General features: G+C 38.5%; 1 protein-coding gene across 1 annotated transcript in view; it reads right to left on the bottom strand.

Annotated features, from left to right (window-relative positions):
- Positions 1–17,053, bottom strand: part of NME8 (NME/NM23 family member 8) — a 51,108-nt gene that overhangs the window by 11,638 nt on the left and 22,417 nt on the right. Inside the window, exons 8-9 of the mRNA XM_045827262.1 lie at positions 10,684–10,776; positions 9,399–9,586 (exon numbers count right to left, since the gene is read on the bottom strand). Of these exons, the coding sequence (XP_045683218.1) occupies positions 9,399–9,586; positions 10,684–10,776 (281 nt within the window). The remainder of the gene's footprint in view (positions 1–9,398; positions 9,587–10,683; positions 10,777–17,053) is intronic.

Genomic DNA, 17,053 nt, shown 5'->3' with positions numbered 1-17,053 from the left:
TTCCTGTTACATTCATGTATGAACCTTTGGCAGGAATACTGCAAAAATTGTGCTGTATTCTTCTTGGTACATCACAGTAGGAGTACACTATGCCAGTTTTCCCTATTACTGGTGATATTAATATGGTTAAAGTGGTACCCCCTAGTTTTCTCCACTGAAAACTTACAATTTCCACTTTGTAAATAATAAGATATCTTTGAGGACACTGTTTGAAACTATATATTTTTCACACAATGGTTTTAGCACCCACTGATGATTCTTTTCTACATCAATAATTTACTTAATGTTTTTTAATTTAGTTTTTTTTTTTATCTTGGCTTCATAACCTCTGTATTTAATGGGATAATTAACCTTTCTGTAACTAGTAAAATAACCATATACTTGACTATGTTCCCTCCATCTTATTTTATATGTACTATTTACTTTAAAAGGGTATTGTCGGGGGGGGGGGTTCTTTCCCTTATTTTGCTGGTCTGAATAAATTGCTATTCATTCCATGTTTTCCTCCTTGTTAATGTAGCAATTTTATTATATTAATCCACCGCACCAATGTTTGCTAATTTTTGCCATCTTTTACCTGCTTCCATAAACACATACATGCCAAATATTTCTTGCATTCTGGCACACTATTTCTGTAACTCACACTCCATTCATCCCCTTTCTGCAAATTCAAATAAGAATCTTAAAATAGTTCCATTACCGTATTCATCTCATCTTTCCCTTCTCCTCTCTGGGATTTTTTAACCATTTTGCCACACATACTATGTAACTGCTAGCTGTGTTAAGATAATTTAGGACCTATCAGAGTTCTCTTTTGTTTAAAGCATCCTTCATTAGCTATTATATTATAACCCAGAATTATGCAATGTGTGTGTGTTACATGGGATGGGGGGTATCTGTGTTCATAAATTCCAAGGTTCACTGGTAACAACTGTTTTCCTTCTTTTATTATCCTCATATTAAGGTGTCACTTTTTATTTTTGGCTTTGTTGAGTCCTTCCTCAAACATTTTCCATGGAAAGATTACATAGGTGATATATTCCTAAACACTCCTTGAACATCTTCCTTTGCTCCACCAGGTAAGTGATATCTTAGCTTTGTTAATAATGTGGGAGTTGGCTCTGACAAGATAGCTCAGTTGGTTGGAACATCATTCTGCACATCCTCTGCACCAGAAGGTTGTGGGTTTGAGTCCTGGTTAGGGCACATACCTAGGTTGTGGGTTTGATCCCCAGTTGGGGCACATACAGGAGGCAACCAATCAATGTTTCTCCCTTGCATTGATGTTTCTTTCTATCTTCCCTTTTCTCTCCCCGCAATCAATTAAAAACCATATTCTTGGGTGAGGATTTAAAAAAAAAAAGCATGCAGGTGCTGGAGTCTTTTTCTCTTAGTAGTCCAACAACAACTCTTAGTAGCCTGATAACAAGTCCTACTGCAGTCAGAGATTTTTCCTTTGTAAGTAACTCAGAGGCTGCCAACAATGGAGTTGGTGGAAGGGGTGACCTTCAGGTTGTGTTGTTTGTAGGGAAATTTTAAGCCAATAGTAAAACCAACTAAAAGCTGAGTTGCTTTATTATCATCATGCACCAGCAACTCTAAACAATATTGGTGATAAACTACTCTTTCTTGAAAAGAATATTTTGTTTATCTACATGCTAAACAATTCCTGTGATTGTTTATTCCATTCCAAAATATGGAATTCAATTCCATATTTTGAATTTTTTAAATATATTGTATAATTAGGCTTCAAGTTAGTTATCTTTAATAAACAGCATACTTGACATTATACTCTGCATGAAAGAATCAACCCTAAAATAACAGCTGTTGGGAATATTTGAATTTTTGGAATTTATTGTGAAGCAGGAATTTTATGTATCTGTTTATTAAACATCAATATACAAGGTCTTTACAAAAAAGTCCAGCCATTGTTAATATAATGAGAACAATCTGCGCAACATCAATGTAAATTAGTAGCCAAGGAAAGTAGACTGGAATGTGCATATGTGAACAATGACAACTTCACTGTACTAGTCAGTGGGGCAATAGACACCATTGAATTAGCATGTGTACTGTGTGGCCAATGTATTCAAAATGACTGAGCAAGTAGAGGAAATGAGTCTGCATCAAATTTTGTGTTAAGCTTGGACATTCCTCTGCAGAAACTATTTGGATGATTCAGGAGGATTTTGGGGACAATGTAATAAGTGCAGCACAAATAAAAGTGTGGCACAAATGCTTCAAAGATGGTCGAGAATCTGTTGAAAGTGATCCATGTTCTGGAGGCCTGCAACAAGCAGAACACCTGAGAATGTTGAATGTGTATGGGCTACAATCAACAAAAATTGGTGACTGACAGTACAAGAACTAGAAGCTGATCTAGGGATTCCAAAAACTACTGTGTCCAAGATTTTGATGCAGGATCTTGGCATGAAATGTGTCATGGCAAAATTTATTCCACAGCATCTGCTACCAGAGAAGAAATATATCGTGCTACAGTTGCTAATGACTTGATTCAAACGATTAACAATGAACCGGATTTCCTCAAGGTCATAACCAGGAGATGAATCGTGGGTCTATGGCTCCAATTCAGAAATGAAAGTCCAGTCATCCCAATGGAAATTACTTGGTTCTACATGCCTGAAAAAGGTGTGGCAAAGTCACAGCAAGATCATGACCACGTTAACTGTGTTTTTTTGATTGGGAAGATGTTGTCCATCATGAGTACACCCCTCCAGGCCAAACAATTAATAAGGAGTATTACCTCAATGTTCTTTCTCAACTGAGTGATGCAATACAATGAAAACAGCCACTGTTATGGGCAACTGGTGATTGGTTGCTTTATCACAACAACCCACCCACTCATGCTTCACATCTTGTGTAGAGTTTTTCGGTGAAGCATCAAATCACCCAGGTGACTCAGTTCCCCTACAGTTCAGATTTGGCACCCTAGTGACTTCTGCTTTTTCCCAAAACTAGAATCACCTTTGAAAAGGAAGAGGTTTTATATGTCAATGAGATTCAGGAAAATATGATGTGGCAGATGATGGCAATTCTAACAAAGGATTTTGCCATGTTTTGAACAGTGGAAGAGATGCTAGGAGAACTGTGTGAGGTCCCATGACGCCAACTTTATAGGGAGTGAGGCATCATTGTCCTAGGTACAATATTTCTTGTATCTTGTACCTTCATCAATAAATGTCTCCATTTTTCATATTACATGGCTGAGTACTTCCTGGACAGACTTCAAATAGCGGAGATCAGTTTTGAGACTGTCACTGACAAGTCTTCAAATGTTAAGGCTTATCAAAAAAAACTATACTTTTTAAAAATGCATTAATGTAACTAAACAGTAGTAACCTATTGTTTCCATTTTTGTGGGGATTTTTGTTCATTTATACACAAAATGCCATAAAAGACAATTTTCACTATGTCTTTTTTTCTGTCCATTATAATTTGTCTCACTCAATAATTGAATTTAACATTGCCATGTAATGGAAAGGGGTGTTAAGTCTCAAACATTAAGTATACCACTGCCTGTTCTTTCTCTTTAGAAATAGTGTACAGTGTTTTCCCCAGGATATCTGCATGTGTTTCTACATTCCAGGGAATTTTCCTCCTATTACTTGTTGATTTATAGCTTGTCCATCTATCCTTTCTTCTCTGTATGGAGTCTTTTATTACAACATGATTCTCCAGCATATTCTTCAGATTACTTATGTCTGTTCTCAGAATGTCTGTCTCATTTTTTTTTCTGTATCTAGAGTTATTTCTTGCAGCTCATTTTCCAAGTCCTTAATTCAAGTCTCAAATGACTATCATGCCCTCTAATTCTTCACTTAATTTATAATTCAGATTGTGATTTTCATAATGCAAATTTGAAAGTTTACTGTCAGTAGTAGTAGCAGTATTACTATTATTTCATTTAAGGATTTTTCTGTCCCTAGCAGTTAATTTTCACTTGGCTTGTTTTGATTTCTGTGTACATCTTCCTTTCTCTGGATGCTGGGCTCCCTTAGGTGGATAGTCATTTTTCTGCATTAGCTTTTTGAGGATTAATGTCTGGTTTTTGGTGTGTTAAAAATCCTATACTCATTTGGAAGGCAAAAATGGCCTCTAGGCTACAAGCCAGCAGGGTGTCATCTCCCTACAGAAACAATTGGAAAAAGCCCATAGAGAGCTGGACTTCGAAGGCAAGGAATTCACTAACCCTGCTTAGCTCTATCTTGGACTTTCAGGAGTCAGGAAGACTAATGAACTCCAGGCCTGACCTTTGGCCAGCTGCTTATTAGTACAGATTTCTTTTGATTCTAAAGAGGCAAGAAAGGTCTGGAGTTAGGAGTAGAGAGTGAAGTTATAGAATTCAGACTGCTCTGATCCCAGAAACGCTTTTAAAAGAGAATTTTGTAAAGGAAAAAGTAAATGTCTGTAGCTATGACATGTACAGAAATAAATAGGTTACCAAGAATAGGATACATATAGCATATATATTCTATATAGAGAGAAATACAATATATTATAGGAAGTAGGAACTGTTATCTGCACTCAGTCACAAAGATGTAAAGCTGAAAGGGACCTTAGAAATCATCTAATTTTTTCCTCATGTTGTATCTTCAGGACTGGGTACATAAGACTTTAATAAATATGAGATGAATGAAAGGATGCAAAACAAAATAAATAAGTGAGTGAGTGAATGAATGAATGAGTGAGTGAGTGAAGACTGCCTGAAACTACTTATATGACTGAGCAATACAGCTGAGGAACCACACCTTCCCCTTCTGAAGGATGACTGGAAAACAAAGATAAATGATATTGTATTTCGGGTTATTAATACACAGACTGGTTAAGGAGATAGACATGTAAACAGATAACACAAATTATGTGATAAAAAAGCATCATAAATGAATTTGGGATCTGGGTGAAAAATTTGGGTTCCTGTGTCCTATTTTCCTGTTTCTTTCTCACTCCTCCCTGGCCAACTATTGGATCAAGTGGGTTATTGTTAGCATGGACAGTTTTCCCACACCATGTGGGTTCACAACCTGTGTTTTTTCTCTGCAGGGATAACCAACCTGACAGACCTGAGGCTCTGCTGTCCTGGGACTAGCTCATGTTTACACAAGGAGCCACCTATCACCCACAGCATAACTGATCTGTTTTTAACTTCCATTCTGCCTCACCCCCATCCCCTACCACCTAGAGAGGAAGGCAAGGAAGCTTTGAGGTAGGAGAGGGTGGCAAGAAAAAGAACAGTGAGCAAATGTGTAAATTACTCATGAGAGATTTTGTCCTTGATTCTTTAGTTTCCAGATCTACTAAAAGATGGCAAGTGGAAGTACACTGCAACTGTTAGGCCCTGCCTCCAGAACAAGAGCTGTGAAATCCGAGTCCCACCAACAAGCTCTTCACCACTCCATGCTACCCCCTTGTGGCCACTGCTCAGGATAAACACGGCCAAAGGCGAAAGGAATCTCTAAGTCTAGAAAGAAAATACTGCAGACTTTGTCAAAACAAGATTAGTGCATCTCACTTCACTCCCACCCTGCCAATTGCATAAGTTGTTCATTCCATTATGTGGTTACTGAACAACTGGAGACAACTCCTTCTCAAAGTTAGATGTAATGGAGACTTACCTGAGCAATGCCACCAATGCAATACCAACTTCTCATGTCAGTTGCGTTAATGAGAATTGCACAGAACTCTTCTTTTCTTTATTGTCCAAAAATCTGGTATTGTTTTGAGCCTAACTCTGCCCATCCAAACCTTCTTTCTGATAACTGATTATCATTTTTTTCTTAAAACTCTGAAAATAGGTATCACTGTTTACAAAGCCCTTTGTCAGCAGTTGGCTTACCTTAATGAGTCCCTCTACCCTACTTAAGAATTGGAATGAGTGATGTTAGGGTTTCTCTGTTACCTAAAAATCTATGACATTGCTAGGAATCAGCAGATGTAACTACTTGTGAAAAGCCAATACAATTCATTAGCAACACAACAAGGAAAGTTCTAGAGATTCCCAGCCAGAAAATGCAATGTGAGTATAGAAGGGTCAGGCATTCCCTTTCTCAGATCTGACCTGCTAATAGGTGAAGAAGCCCTCCAACTGTTGTCTTACCCCATTAATCTAGTGCAGGTACAAAGAGTGTTATGGGAATATAGAAAGAAATTCCACCTGCCCACAATAAAGACCACAAATACAAATGAATTAAACCAGGGTATATGTGGTCTATTAAAAAACCTGGAGGTACAACTGTCCTAAGTCCTAGTTACAATTCAGATGGAAAGGTCCACATAAGGTCCCACTAAGCACCTCAACTGTAGTAAAGCTCGCAGGGATATGCAGTTATGTTCATTTATCTCACATTAAACCTGTTTCTTGTGAGTCCCCACAGGAATCACAACCTGAAACCTGTTTTGCGAACCCATCAAAGACCTCAAACTCCTTTTCAAGAAACAAAAACCTGTTGTAGATAAGTAATATAATAGCTGGGCTTTAAAAAATATATTTATTTATTTTCACAGAGAGGATGGGAAGGAGAAAGACAGGTAGTGAAACATCATCGTGTGGTTGCCTCTTATGCACCCTCTACTGGGGACCTGGCCTACAACCCAGGCATGTGCCCTGACTTGGAATTGAACCAGCAACCCTTTGTTTCAGAAGCTGGCACTCAATGCATTGAGCCACACCAGCCAGGGCTAATAGCGGAGCTTTAATATAATTCTCTTTCTCAAATTTCTGACACTCTTTCTAACTCAGCCTCCTTCCCCTGGAAAGGAATTTTTTTGTCCCTGTTGGATTTAACCCTTATCAGATAAAGTCCTAGGTTCTCCACTCCACTAACCTTCTTGTCAAATTTGTCACCTCTATGCTATAATTACACGCCAAGATGATGACACTTCAAAAATTTCAAACCATCTGTATTTTAAAAGAAGCAGCCAATGGCCTCTCTGGTCTGGTCTCAGACCTGATTCCCTTGCCCACCTTAGGTCAGATAGGGAGAAACTTCCATACCCTATATAGGCATGGACCACATACCTTATTGGCAGGAAGAAGTTACTGAAGACAAATCATCTTCCTTAATCTACCCTAAAAGACTTTAGGGATAGAAGTCACTAAGGGGGAAATGAAGCAGGATAGTAAGAAGCCAGGGAAATTCCTTGACAAGTGGAATGAGAGAAACTGAGACAAAAATAATTAAACAAGGCAAAATAATTTGAGCAATTTACAGCCAGCTAATGAATCACAAGGTTTTATCTTCCCTAATCAAGGACACTTAGAAACAAATGGTTTATACATTCCAGATCTTCCTGGGACAGATCAGCTTTGATCCCAGTCCATTTTCAATGATGTTCTTGATGACATTCTTTGAAAATAAAACTAAACAGAAAATAAACCTTGACCCCTCTTTATGCACATGTTGATGAATCAACATATTGAAGGAAATACCTGAAAATCTAATAAATATCCTGTAAAGACCTCCCCTAGGATTCTGGCTAAAAATAGATAAAAAGCCTCAAGACAAAGGACCTACAGATCACTGTCACTAGAATACACCCATAATTTGTATCTTTGCTAAACTCAAAGGGTCTCCATAAGGCTTGCAACCGGAGGAGAAGTAGGCAGTGGCAGCTTATCTCATGCTTACCCCCTGAGTCTGTCTCCTTTTTCTCTTGTTGGGAACTGCCCTGACTGGTATCAGAAGCTGAAACCCCCACCTAGGCTAAGGCTAAGGGAACGCCCTTGGAACCGTAAGCCAGCAAGAAGACAAAAGCTTATCTCCCTGGCAGGAATGCTGCTTCTGCTGCTTTATTCATAACTGAACCCCAAAAAGCTTGGTCGGTTAGCCAAAGACGGGTAAGATTCCCCACGGGGGGAACGACCTAAGACAGGCACGATCACTTTGGGAGCCCCACCAAAAGAAGGACTTGGGGGGCTGCAGCAAAAGGGGGTGATGGACCCTCGCTTCTCGGCTTTGACATAGCCTGAGTTCTCATCATCTGGGAAAAAATCTCCTTATCTCTTGGTTGCCTTAGTTCCCGTGCTAAGCCTGAAACAATGACAGGGTGGTGCAGCTCTGTGCTGAAAAGGGCAGATTCCCTGGGTGATCAGGCCTAAGAAAGAATATGTAAATTACTGTGAAACCTTCTTTGTTTAGAATGCTCTCAGTTGAATGAGAAGGGTCCAAGGAGGAAGTTAGTTTGTTCCTCAAAGTCTTACAGCTCTTTGACCCCGACTCAAAATAGACCCTCAGACTTCCTTGTTTTCTATGGTTCCTTACTTCCCTCTAATGAGTGCTGTACTTTACCTGAATTATTATGCAAAATGAGCCCAATAAAAGCAGGTATGGACGGTAAATCGGGGTGCTCCTCACTAGAAGGGGTGGCCATTTCGTCCCTACTTCTCCACAGAAACTACTTTGTCTCTGTGCATGTTTTTTCTCGCGTGTTTTCGTCGAACCATCCACAGCGTTCCATGATCACTGCTGGCCAGTGACCCACGCAACATTCTCTGACTTTCTAGTGAACTAAAAGCAGCCCTGCCTTGGCTCACTTCTTTCATTGTGACTTTTATTTCTCAGTAAGCCAAAGCAACTCTGCCTAAACTCACTTCTTTCCTATACCTTAAGCCCTTTGTTTCACTGTCCCCATATTTAATAAACATACCCTCAAAATCACTTGGATTCATATTGTGAAATCTTTCCTGCATGGAGTCAAGAGTCCACATACTATCAGCAGACCCAAGGCAGACCCACTCCAGCCTGGTCCCCATCTGGTAACAATGAAGCCTCAAGATTTAACTAATTTCAGTATGTTCCCATTCACCACCTTTCCTTCAGGCACAACTCAGACAACCTTTGTGTTAAATTCTGGATTTTCTGAGTCAACAGAGAAATAAAAGGCTCAAATAGTAGTGCATAAAACCAACATTCTAAAAATTACTTACATTTTGTTTCAAATATTTAAAAATGCATTAACAAAAACATATAACTACTTAATTCTTAATGTCTAACCCCTAACTACATTAAATAGAAGAGCAGAGTATGTTTGATGTCTTTAGGACACAGGGAAGGTAGAAGTGGAATGTGGGGAAATGGGAGAGGAGACAGGGTTGGGAGGGATTATGGATGGTCCTAGCCTACCTCTGCAGACCCAGCCAATGAGGCCAGACTGGTGTGCCCAGCTATGGAAAGATGAATTGAGTTTTTTTCTCTTGCTAATCCTCTTGATATAAACTTTCAGGGCAACCCCAGTTTTGCTGAATATATGGTATTCTAGATTGACTGAGAGAAATACTGGTGGCTTCAACATAAGTGTTTTCCTTTAGATTTTGAAATATTTGGATATTATACTTCATTATCTACTAAGACATTGTAAATCACTTCCTGGTCTTGAACTACCTGTCCCGCTTCTTTTTCATCACTGTAGGTGTGGCCATCTCATGCTGATCCTCAGATGGTTCTTTATGTTCAGTCTCAGGATTAGGTACATTTTCTTCATGGGGAAGTTCTTGTTTATTGCCTTGAGATATAACTAGAATACAGCTTAGGCCATTTGTCATTAAAGGGACAAAATCTTCAAATTCAGGCTACAAAATAAAGTGATAAACTGTTCAGTCTCCTGAAATGGATAGACTAACATGGCAGCTACTTCCTCTGTTAAATGGCATCTTCCCCATTATAATCAGTGGGCAAGAGTACGGTATCCTTATAAAGCTTCTGTTAACAAACACGTCTTTCAAGGATAAAAGTTCACAGCTAGCATGGATTGACCTTAAAGATAGTCTAATAACTATTCTCAGACTTTAGGATGTTTCCAAATGATCTGAAGGGCTTGTTAAAACACCAGTTTCTGGAGTCTGGTCCCAGAGTTTATGATTCAGTAAACTTAGAGGGGCCTTAGATTTGGATTTTCACAAAAGGTGATGCTGATGTTGCTGGTCCAACCCTTTCCTGGGGCCAAGAGAGATGTTTTGAGTGGTGCAGCTAGTTTACAAAGTGCTGTTCAGTAGAACTTTCTGTGATGACAAACATATTCTGTGCTCTTTAACATACATAGCAACATGCAGCTATTGAGCACTTGAAATGTGATTAGTGAAAATGACACAGAATTTTTATTTAATTTTAATGAATTTAAATTAAAATGGACAAAAGTATCTTAATGGCCACCATATTGGACAGTAAATTTGTAGATGCTATGTCTCCTGTCCCCCAAGCCAGTGCCCTCACCAATATACAGCACTGCCTTTATCATATTCCCCTGGGCAAGAAGGAATTTCAAAAATAGCTTGAAAGAAAGGCCTTTGACTACAGAAAGAATTAAAACTTTCCTATAAAGTGTATGACAAGAAAACTTCAACCTAGGATAAAAATCTATAGGAAGTACCTAGATATTAACTTCCAGGGCTGATGCAGGGAGCCTTAAAGTACATAACATAACAAGGTCTTCACTCCAAAATAACACCATCAGATCATCCATCCACTTTTGCTTGACTGCTACTATTTCTACTAGAGATTTCTCCTGAGTCACTGTCTTTGGTACTACCATGATATGAACATCAACAGCGACACTGGGAGGTTATTTGGTTGGTCACACTTATTCATTTGTTTTTCTATAATGAAGATCTAAAACTTATAAGAATCTATTGTATTTGAAAACACAGTGGCTTTCTTTAAACTTTCTTACCTGGTCTACTATTTGACTATAGAAGTCCCTCACTTCCGTTTCAGTGAGCACTCTTGTATCTTCTGCTTCTATGACAAATCCTCCATTGATAATCTTCAATGAGAGAGTATGGCCAGATCCAGACATTGTGGGACCACATACAAAACAAGTCAAAGAGATTTGTTCCCTAGGCTTAACATACCATCCTGATTTCAATGTATTTCATGTAAGAAACTCAACACAATCTGTTGGGCACTAGATTTGAAGAGCCTCAAAAATATATAAACAAAGAAACTCCATAATATTTATATTATTTGAGTTGCCTCAAGATGTTAAAAAACTAACTGAATTCCAAAAAAAGTATCATAGATTTCTGAATCATTCATAAAAATAATAAATCTACAAGCATTTTTTAATAATCTATTTTCAAAATCATTTTAACTTCTTTAAAGCTTTACTTTGTTAAGGCTATAACTTATAATCTATTATATTTTCCTCTTTGCAACAAAAATTATGCAAATTATGGGAAAGGACAGAATTTAAGATTTAGAGATGCTTTACTTGTCTCAAAGAAAATTTAATGACAAATTCAACTTGCATGTCATTCAAGTATAATAAAATGTAACAGGTAGAAGTTTTGAAGCTAATATAACAAGTCCAATGAGTTATTAAACAATTAAATATAAGTGTTGCCTGGGGTCAAAGCAACTTAGTAATTACATTAAATGATACCAATAATTTGATCTCAATTTTGTTTGGGAGTACCCAGCATCAACTATCTCTGCTTCTATCATGTAAGCAAGCCCTGAACTGGTTCCATGGGCTTGTATGATATTGCAGAGCTGTACTTGCATCTTAGTGACCTCTCTCCTGACATTCCAATTTGAAAAATTTCTAAATATTCAAATCATGCCTGTTAAGTTACTAAGTGTCTGACAAAAGAAAATAATATCCAAGCAACATTGAAACTTGATAGCTTCTCCTTTACTATAGTTGAAAATGCAGTGTGTTCATTTTCTTTTTATTCAAAAATTGAAAAAAAATTTATGTAGCTTTTATTGTATTCCAAAGAGCAAAGGTATTTAATAGATATTCATAATTTATATTTCTGAAATGTCATTTAGTATGTCAAAACAAAAAAAAAACGTGATTAATAGTATTGCCTCAGGTAAAAAAGATATGATTTTAAAAATCTTCTCTATTACAGTTATTAAAAATTATACTGAAATAAGGAAGAGTAAACCATTGGTATGTTATATTATTTTTGAAAACTTGAAAAAGTATAAGCAATATATGGGGTCTGAGATATGGTCTGGAACACCCTCTTCCACGTATACACTAGAATCTGGAAAAGGGGAGGGGGGTGGGGAGCTATACTTAGGGAGTGATATTAATTAAATCAACCGGTAGTTGGAGAGAGACTATGTTTACCTTGACTCATGGACCATAATCAATGATAATGCTACTATACCTAAAGAAAGAATGCATGATGGGAAGTTCATCAAGAGATACCCAACCCCTCCTGACATAGCTCCCTATGTGATATCTACTATGCATGAAACATTCTTTCAAATTTCTATATAATTTTGTTGTTTCAACACAAAGTCATTGTTCAGGGGTCAGCAAACTATAACCTTCAGTCAAAATCTGGCACAATGCCTACTCTTGGAAATAAAGTTTATTGGAACATAGTCATGCCCATTTGTTTACAGAGTGCCTACAGGTGCTTTCTCCATATGATCTCAGACTTAAGCAGTTGTGACAGAGATTATATGTCCCACAAACATGAAAGTAGTTGCCAAATGGCTCTTTATAGAAAATGTCTTCTGAGATCTTTTTGCAGATGGTGGTGAGGTAGGTGGGAGCAGAGCCCACTTCCCCCTGCATACAGGTAGAACACCTAGCCAGTCTCTGAGGAACAGAGTGAACAGCCAAAGGTATCACAGCATATATGAAGGTTGGAGGCCAAAATTATAGAGGACATTGAAAAACAGATGGTAAGGAAATTGCTTTGGGACGGTAAGGTCCCTGGAACCAGCGTGGGGACCAGGGCTGCTGAAGCCCCTGGCCCAGCATCTGCTGGCATCTGCCACCTGCCACAGGATCCTTGGAAGAGAGCCAGGCCAATGGCTCCCTCCCCTACAGAAAAGGGAGGATAAAATGGCACCAGGATAGACTTGGATGCTTGAAGTCACTGGGGGAAATAAAAATGAAGTGGGAGATGCACAGAGGCAGTGTTCACCCACTGAGTCTGTGGATGCTGGCTGGGTCATTACCAGAGAAATTGAGGAGCCAAGTGATACCTGGAGAAGAGATAAGTTGGGCTATGACAGACCCTGACTCAGATAGCCTCTGGTCTGATTAGAAAGTTGGGCTGTGTGAGAGGCCAAGCACTTGTTAGGAGCAGCAGACTTGAACAGAAGGATTTTGTTTAAAAAAAGTTTCTTGGTGGCTGTTTAGGGAAGTCTCCCATGGTAGCTACACCCACACCCCGCCACCACAACTGAGGCCATGCCCCTGCCCCCACCCCTCAGCAGCAGAGGTTGTACCCCCACAGCAGACTAGGCCCTGCACACGCCCCCGCCCTCCTCTGACCCCCAGCCAGGCTGACTTGATAAGAGGAAGGAGGAGGTACACCTGCAGAAGAAAGCAGCAGGGCTCAGGATGTTAGCAGTCCCCAGTGGGGGAGCTGAACTACCCTGAAGAGACTTTGAGATTGCCTAGCACTAGGACAGCAAAGAGCAACAAGGTGGTGTATGATTTGCCCCTAATTAGTGTACCTCAAGGACAGCACAACTGGTGGATTGAAGGTGCCAGCCTGACACAGATGGGCAGTGGGGGTGTGGCAGTGAACTGAGGAACTGGGCTAGAGGGTGGGCAACTGTGAATATTGAGGCCCATACCTGGCCCCCATCCTCACAAAACCATAAGAAGGGAGAAAATCTTAGCCTAAGCCCCCTCTGCCTGAGGCAGTCAGGAAGACCCACAGAATCCACTTGGCCAGTTTAAAGTCAGCAGGAGGCTTTTCTTTTTTTTTTCCCCCACAAATGAGACAGTAAGACCTGGAATTGTGAAATGACCAGAGTGAGACCCAAAGAGGGATCACAAAGCTAATCCCAACAACTGAGAAACCAACACAAATTTCACTTTGCTATTCCAGAGAACTTGTATGTTATTATTTATTCGTTATTATTTTTCATTATGTTTACTTTTTATTTTATTAGTATCTTTTATTGTTCTTTCTATTTAGTTTTCTTCATTTTATTTGTTGTTTAATTGCATTGACTGGTTTTCCTTGGTTCTCTCTGTCATAGTGTATTTTAATTTTCCATCTTTCACTTCACTTGTGTTTCAATAGCACACTACTATAGGTCATGTACTTCCTATTCTTCTTATTCAGATAACATTGTTCCTGTAATATGATTATTGTTCCAGTATTATAAATAACTGTTGTTCCATATAATTGTAAATACTACACAGCAAACCCCACCCCTCACAGATCTTAGCCCATTTCACTATCTTCTGGACTTTATTACTGTTGTGGTTAATTCTATTCTCTCGCACTCTATGCCTATTTTCTATCCTTTACTCTAAGTATATCTCCTATTCTGACCTCCCATAAGCTCTCTATTTTCTAGATTCAACTCACAAAACTTTTCCCTTTTAACAAGAGTCTTATCTCTTTTCCATACTTTCTAAAAAGTGGCTAGTTGGGTGAAATATCACAGTTAACACAATACTTATCCAAAGGATCTCCTATCTCTTTTCTAGGGGTTGGTACTTTACTAGAATACTCTCCCAATGTCTTAATCCATTTTGCCTTCCTCCTCCAACTGATCACCAAAAGACTAGGTGGTAGCTGTAAACACCAATATACCTGCTAGAAGAGGAAACCCACCAACAAAGGAACCACCAACAGGTATTAAAGGAAGAAGGTGGAGGAGTGAGAGAAAACCAACACTAACCATCACCCAGGACCAATTTGGAGTTGCAAGTAAATGGTAGAAAAATTATCCAAAACAAACAACTGAACAACAGCAAAAGAGAAGCCTCATAATGTTGGACAGACAGAAGAACCAGCTTTGACACAACCTGTCTACACCTGCACAACAGACACAAGACATGGTGGGCAAAGTGAACCTCAGCTAACTGGCTGTAGGGAAGGACCCACCAAATAAAGACCCAACAACAATCAAAACCCAAATATCCAGAGAGCCAACATAAATAACAGCCTGAGATCAGCAAGTTTAGGAAATCAAGGAGACTGCATCATTCCTTCAGGTCTCCTACCATAGAAGTTCACACCACAAACACAAGAAGCAGAGGCTAACACAAAGAGTCTCACAAACAATGGAAAGACAAAGAAACAATCCCCAAATGAAAGGAAAGGAGGAAGCTTCAGAAAAAAATGCCAAATGAATAGAGCCAACTCAACTATCAGACACTGAGTTCAAATCAATGGTTATAAGGAAGCTCAATAAGCTCACTGAGAATTAACAAAAACTACAGAGAAACTACAAAAAACTCACTGCAAACTATATCAACATGAAAAAGGAAATAGAAACTATCCATGAGGGTCAAAAGGAAATGCAGAATACAATTTCTGAATTGAAGAACAGTAGAAGAAATCAAAAGCAGACTAGATGAAGCAAAGGATTGAATCAGCAAGCTGAAGGACAAGATAGAAAAAATGCAGGAAGAGCAAGAAAAGAAAAAACACTCAGAAAGAACAAAGAGGTGATAAGGGAACTACAGGACAACATCAAACATAATAATATCCATGTAGTTAGGAACAAGAAGGAGAAGAAGAGCAAGGGATAGAAAACCTGTTTGAAAAACTAATGATGGAAAACTTCACTATTTTGATGAGAGAACAAGTCACACAAATCCAGGAAACACAGAGAGTCCCAATCAAGAGGAACCCAAAGAGGCACACTTCAAGATACATCATAATTAAAATGGCAAAATTCCAAGAGAAAGAGAGAATCTTAAAGGTAGCAAGAAAGAAACAGGAAGTAACACACAAGGGAGCCCCAATAAGGCTAGCAGCAGACTTCTCACTGGAAATGCTCCAATCCAGGAAGAAATAGAAAGAAATATTCCAAGTAATGAAAACCAAGAGCCTGCAACCGAGACTACTTTAATTGAGCAAGGCTCTCAATTAAAATGGAAGGCCAAATAAGGAGCTTTGCATACAAAAAAAGGCTCAAAGAATACACCTTGTCCAAACAAGCACTGCAACAGATGCTAAAGGTTTGGCTCTAATAAACGGAAGAAAAAGAGGGAGAAAGAGAGGAATACCGGTACAAAAGAAGTAAAATGGCAATGAATAAGTACCTATCAATAATAGCCTTAAATGTAAATGGATTAAATGTTCCAATCAAAAGACATGAAATAGCTAAATGGGTAAGAAATCATGACCCATGCATATGCTGCCTACAAGAGATCCACCTCAGAACAAAAAACCTACACAGAGTGAAAGTGAAGGGCTGGAAACAAATATTTCAAGAATATGGACAGGAAAAAAAGCTGGGATAGCAATACTCATATCAGACAAAATAGACTTCAAAACAAGGGCCATAGAATGAGACCAAGAAGGTCACTTCATAATACTCAAGGAAAGAACCCATCAAGAAGACATAAACATTGTAAACATATATACAACCAACATAGGAGCACTCAAATATATAAGGAAAAATACTTGGAGGACTTCAAGAAAGTTATTGTCAGCAACACAATTATAGTAGGGGATTTTAACACTTCACTGTCAAAAATAGATCTTCTAAACAAAATATAAACAAAAATATTGTGGCATTGAACAATGTCATAGATGAAATAGACTTAACTGATATATATAGAACATTTCACATCAAAGAAGCAAAATACAGGTTCTTTTCAAATGCACATAGAATATTTTCAAAGATAGACCCATGATAGGACACAAAACAAGCCTCAACAAATTCAAGAATATTGAAATCATATCAAGCATTTTCTCATTCAACAAGGGACTGAAACTAGAAACTAACCTCAAGGAAAAAAACTCAAAAACACTCAAACTCATGGAGATTGAATAGCATGCTATTAAACAATGAATGGGTCAAGAATGAGATCAAGGAGAAAATCAAAAAGTGTCTGCAAACAAGTTCAAATGAACTCACAACAATGCAAAACATGGGACACAGCAAAGGCAGTCCTGAGAGGGAAATGCATTGCAATGCAGGTCTACCTAAAAAAAGATAGAAACATTTCAAATAAACAACCTAACCCTACACCTACAAGAACTGGAGGAACAACAAAGACAACCCAGAGCAAGTAGAAGGAAGGAAATAATCAAGATCAGAGCAGAATTAAACAACATAGAGACTAAAAGCACAATTCTGAGAATCAATGA

This window comes from Phyllostomus hastatus, unplaced genomic scaffold (genome assembly GCF_019186645.2).
Source record: "Phyllostomus hastatus isolate PE091 unplaced genomic scaffold, TTU_PhHast_1.1 phas_scaffold_78, whole genome shotgun sequence".
NCBI classification, from domain to species: Eukaryota; Metazoa; Chordata; class Mammalia; order Chiroptera; family Phyllostomidae; genus Phyllostomus; species Phyllostomus hastatus.
The sequence above is the reverse complement of the archived record's forward strand: the minus strand, read 5'-3'. Positions and strand labels throughout refer to the sequence as shown.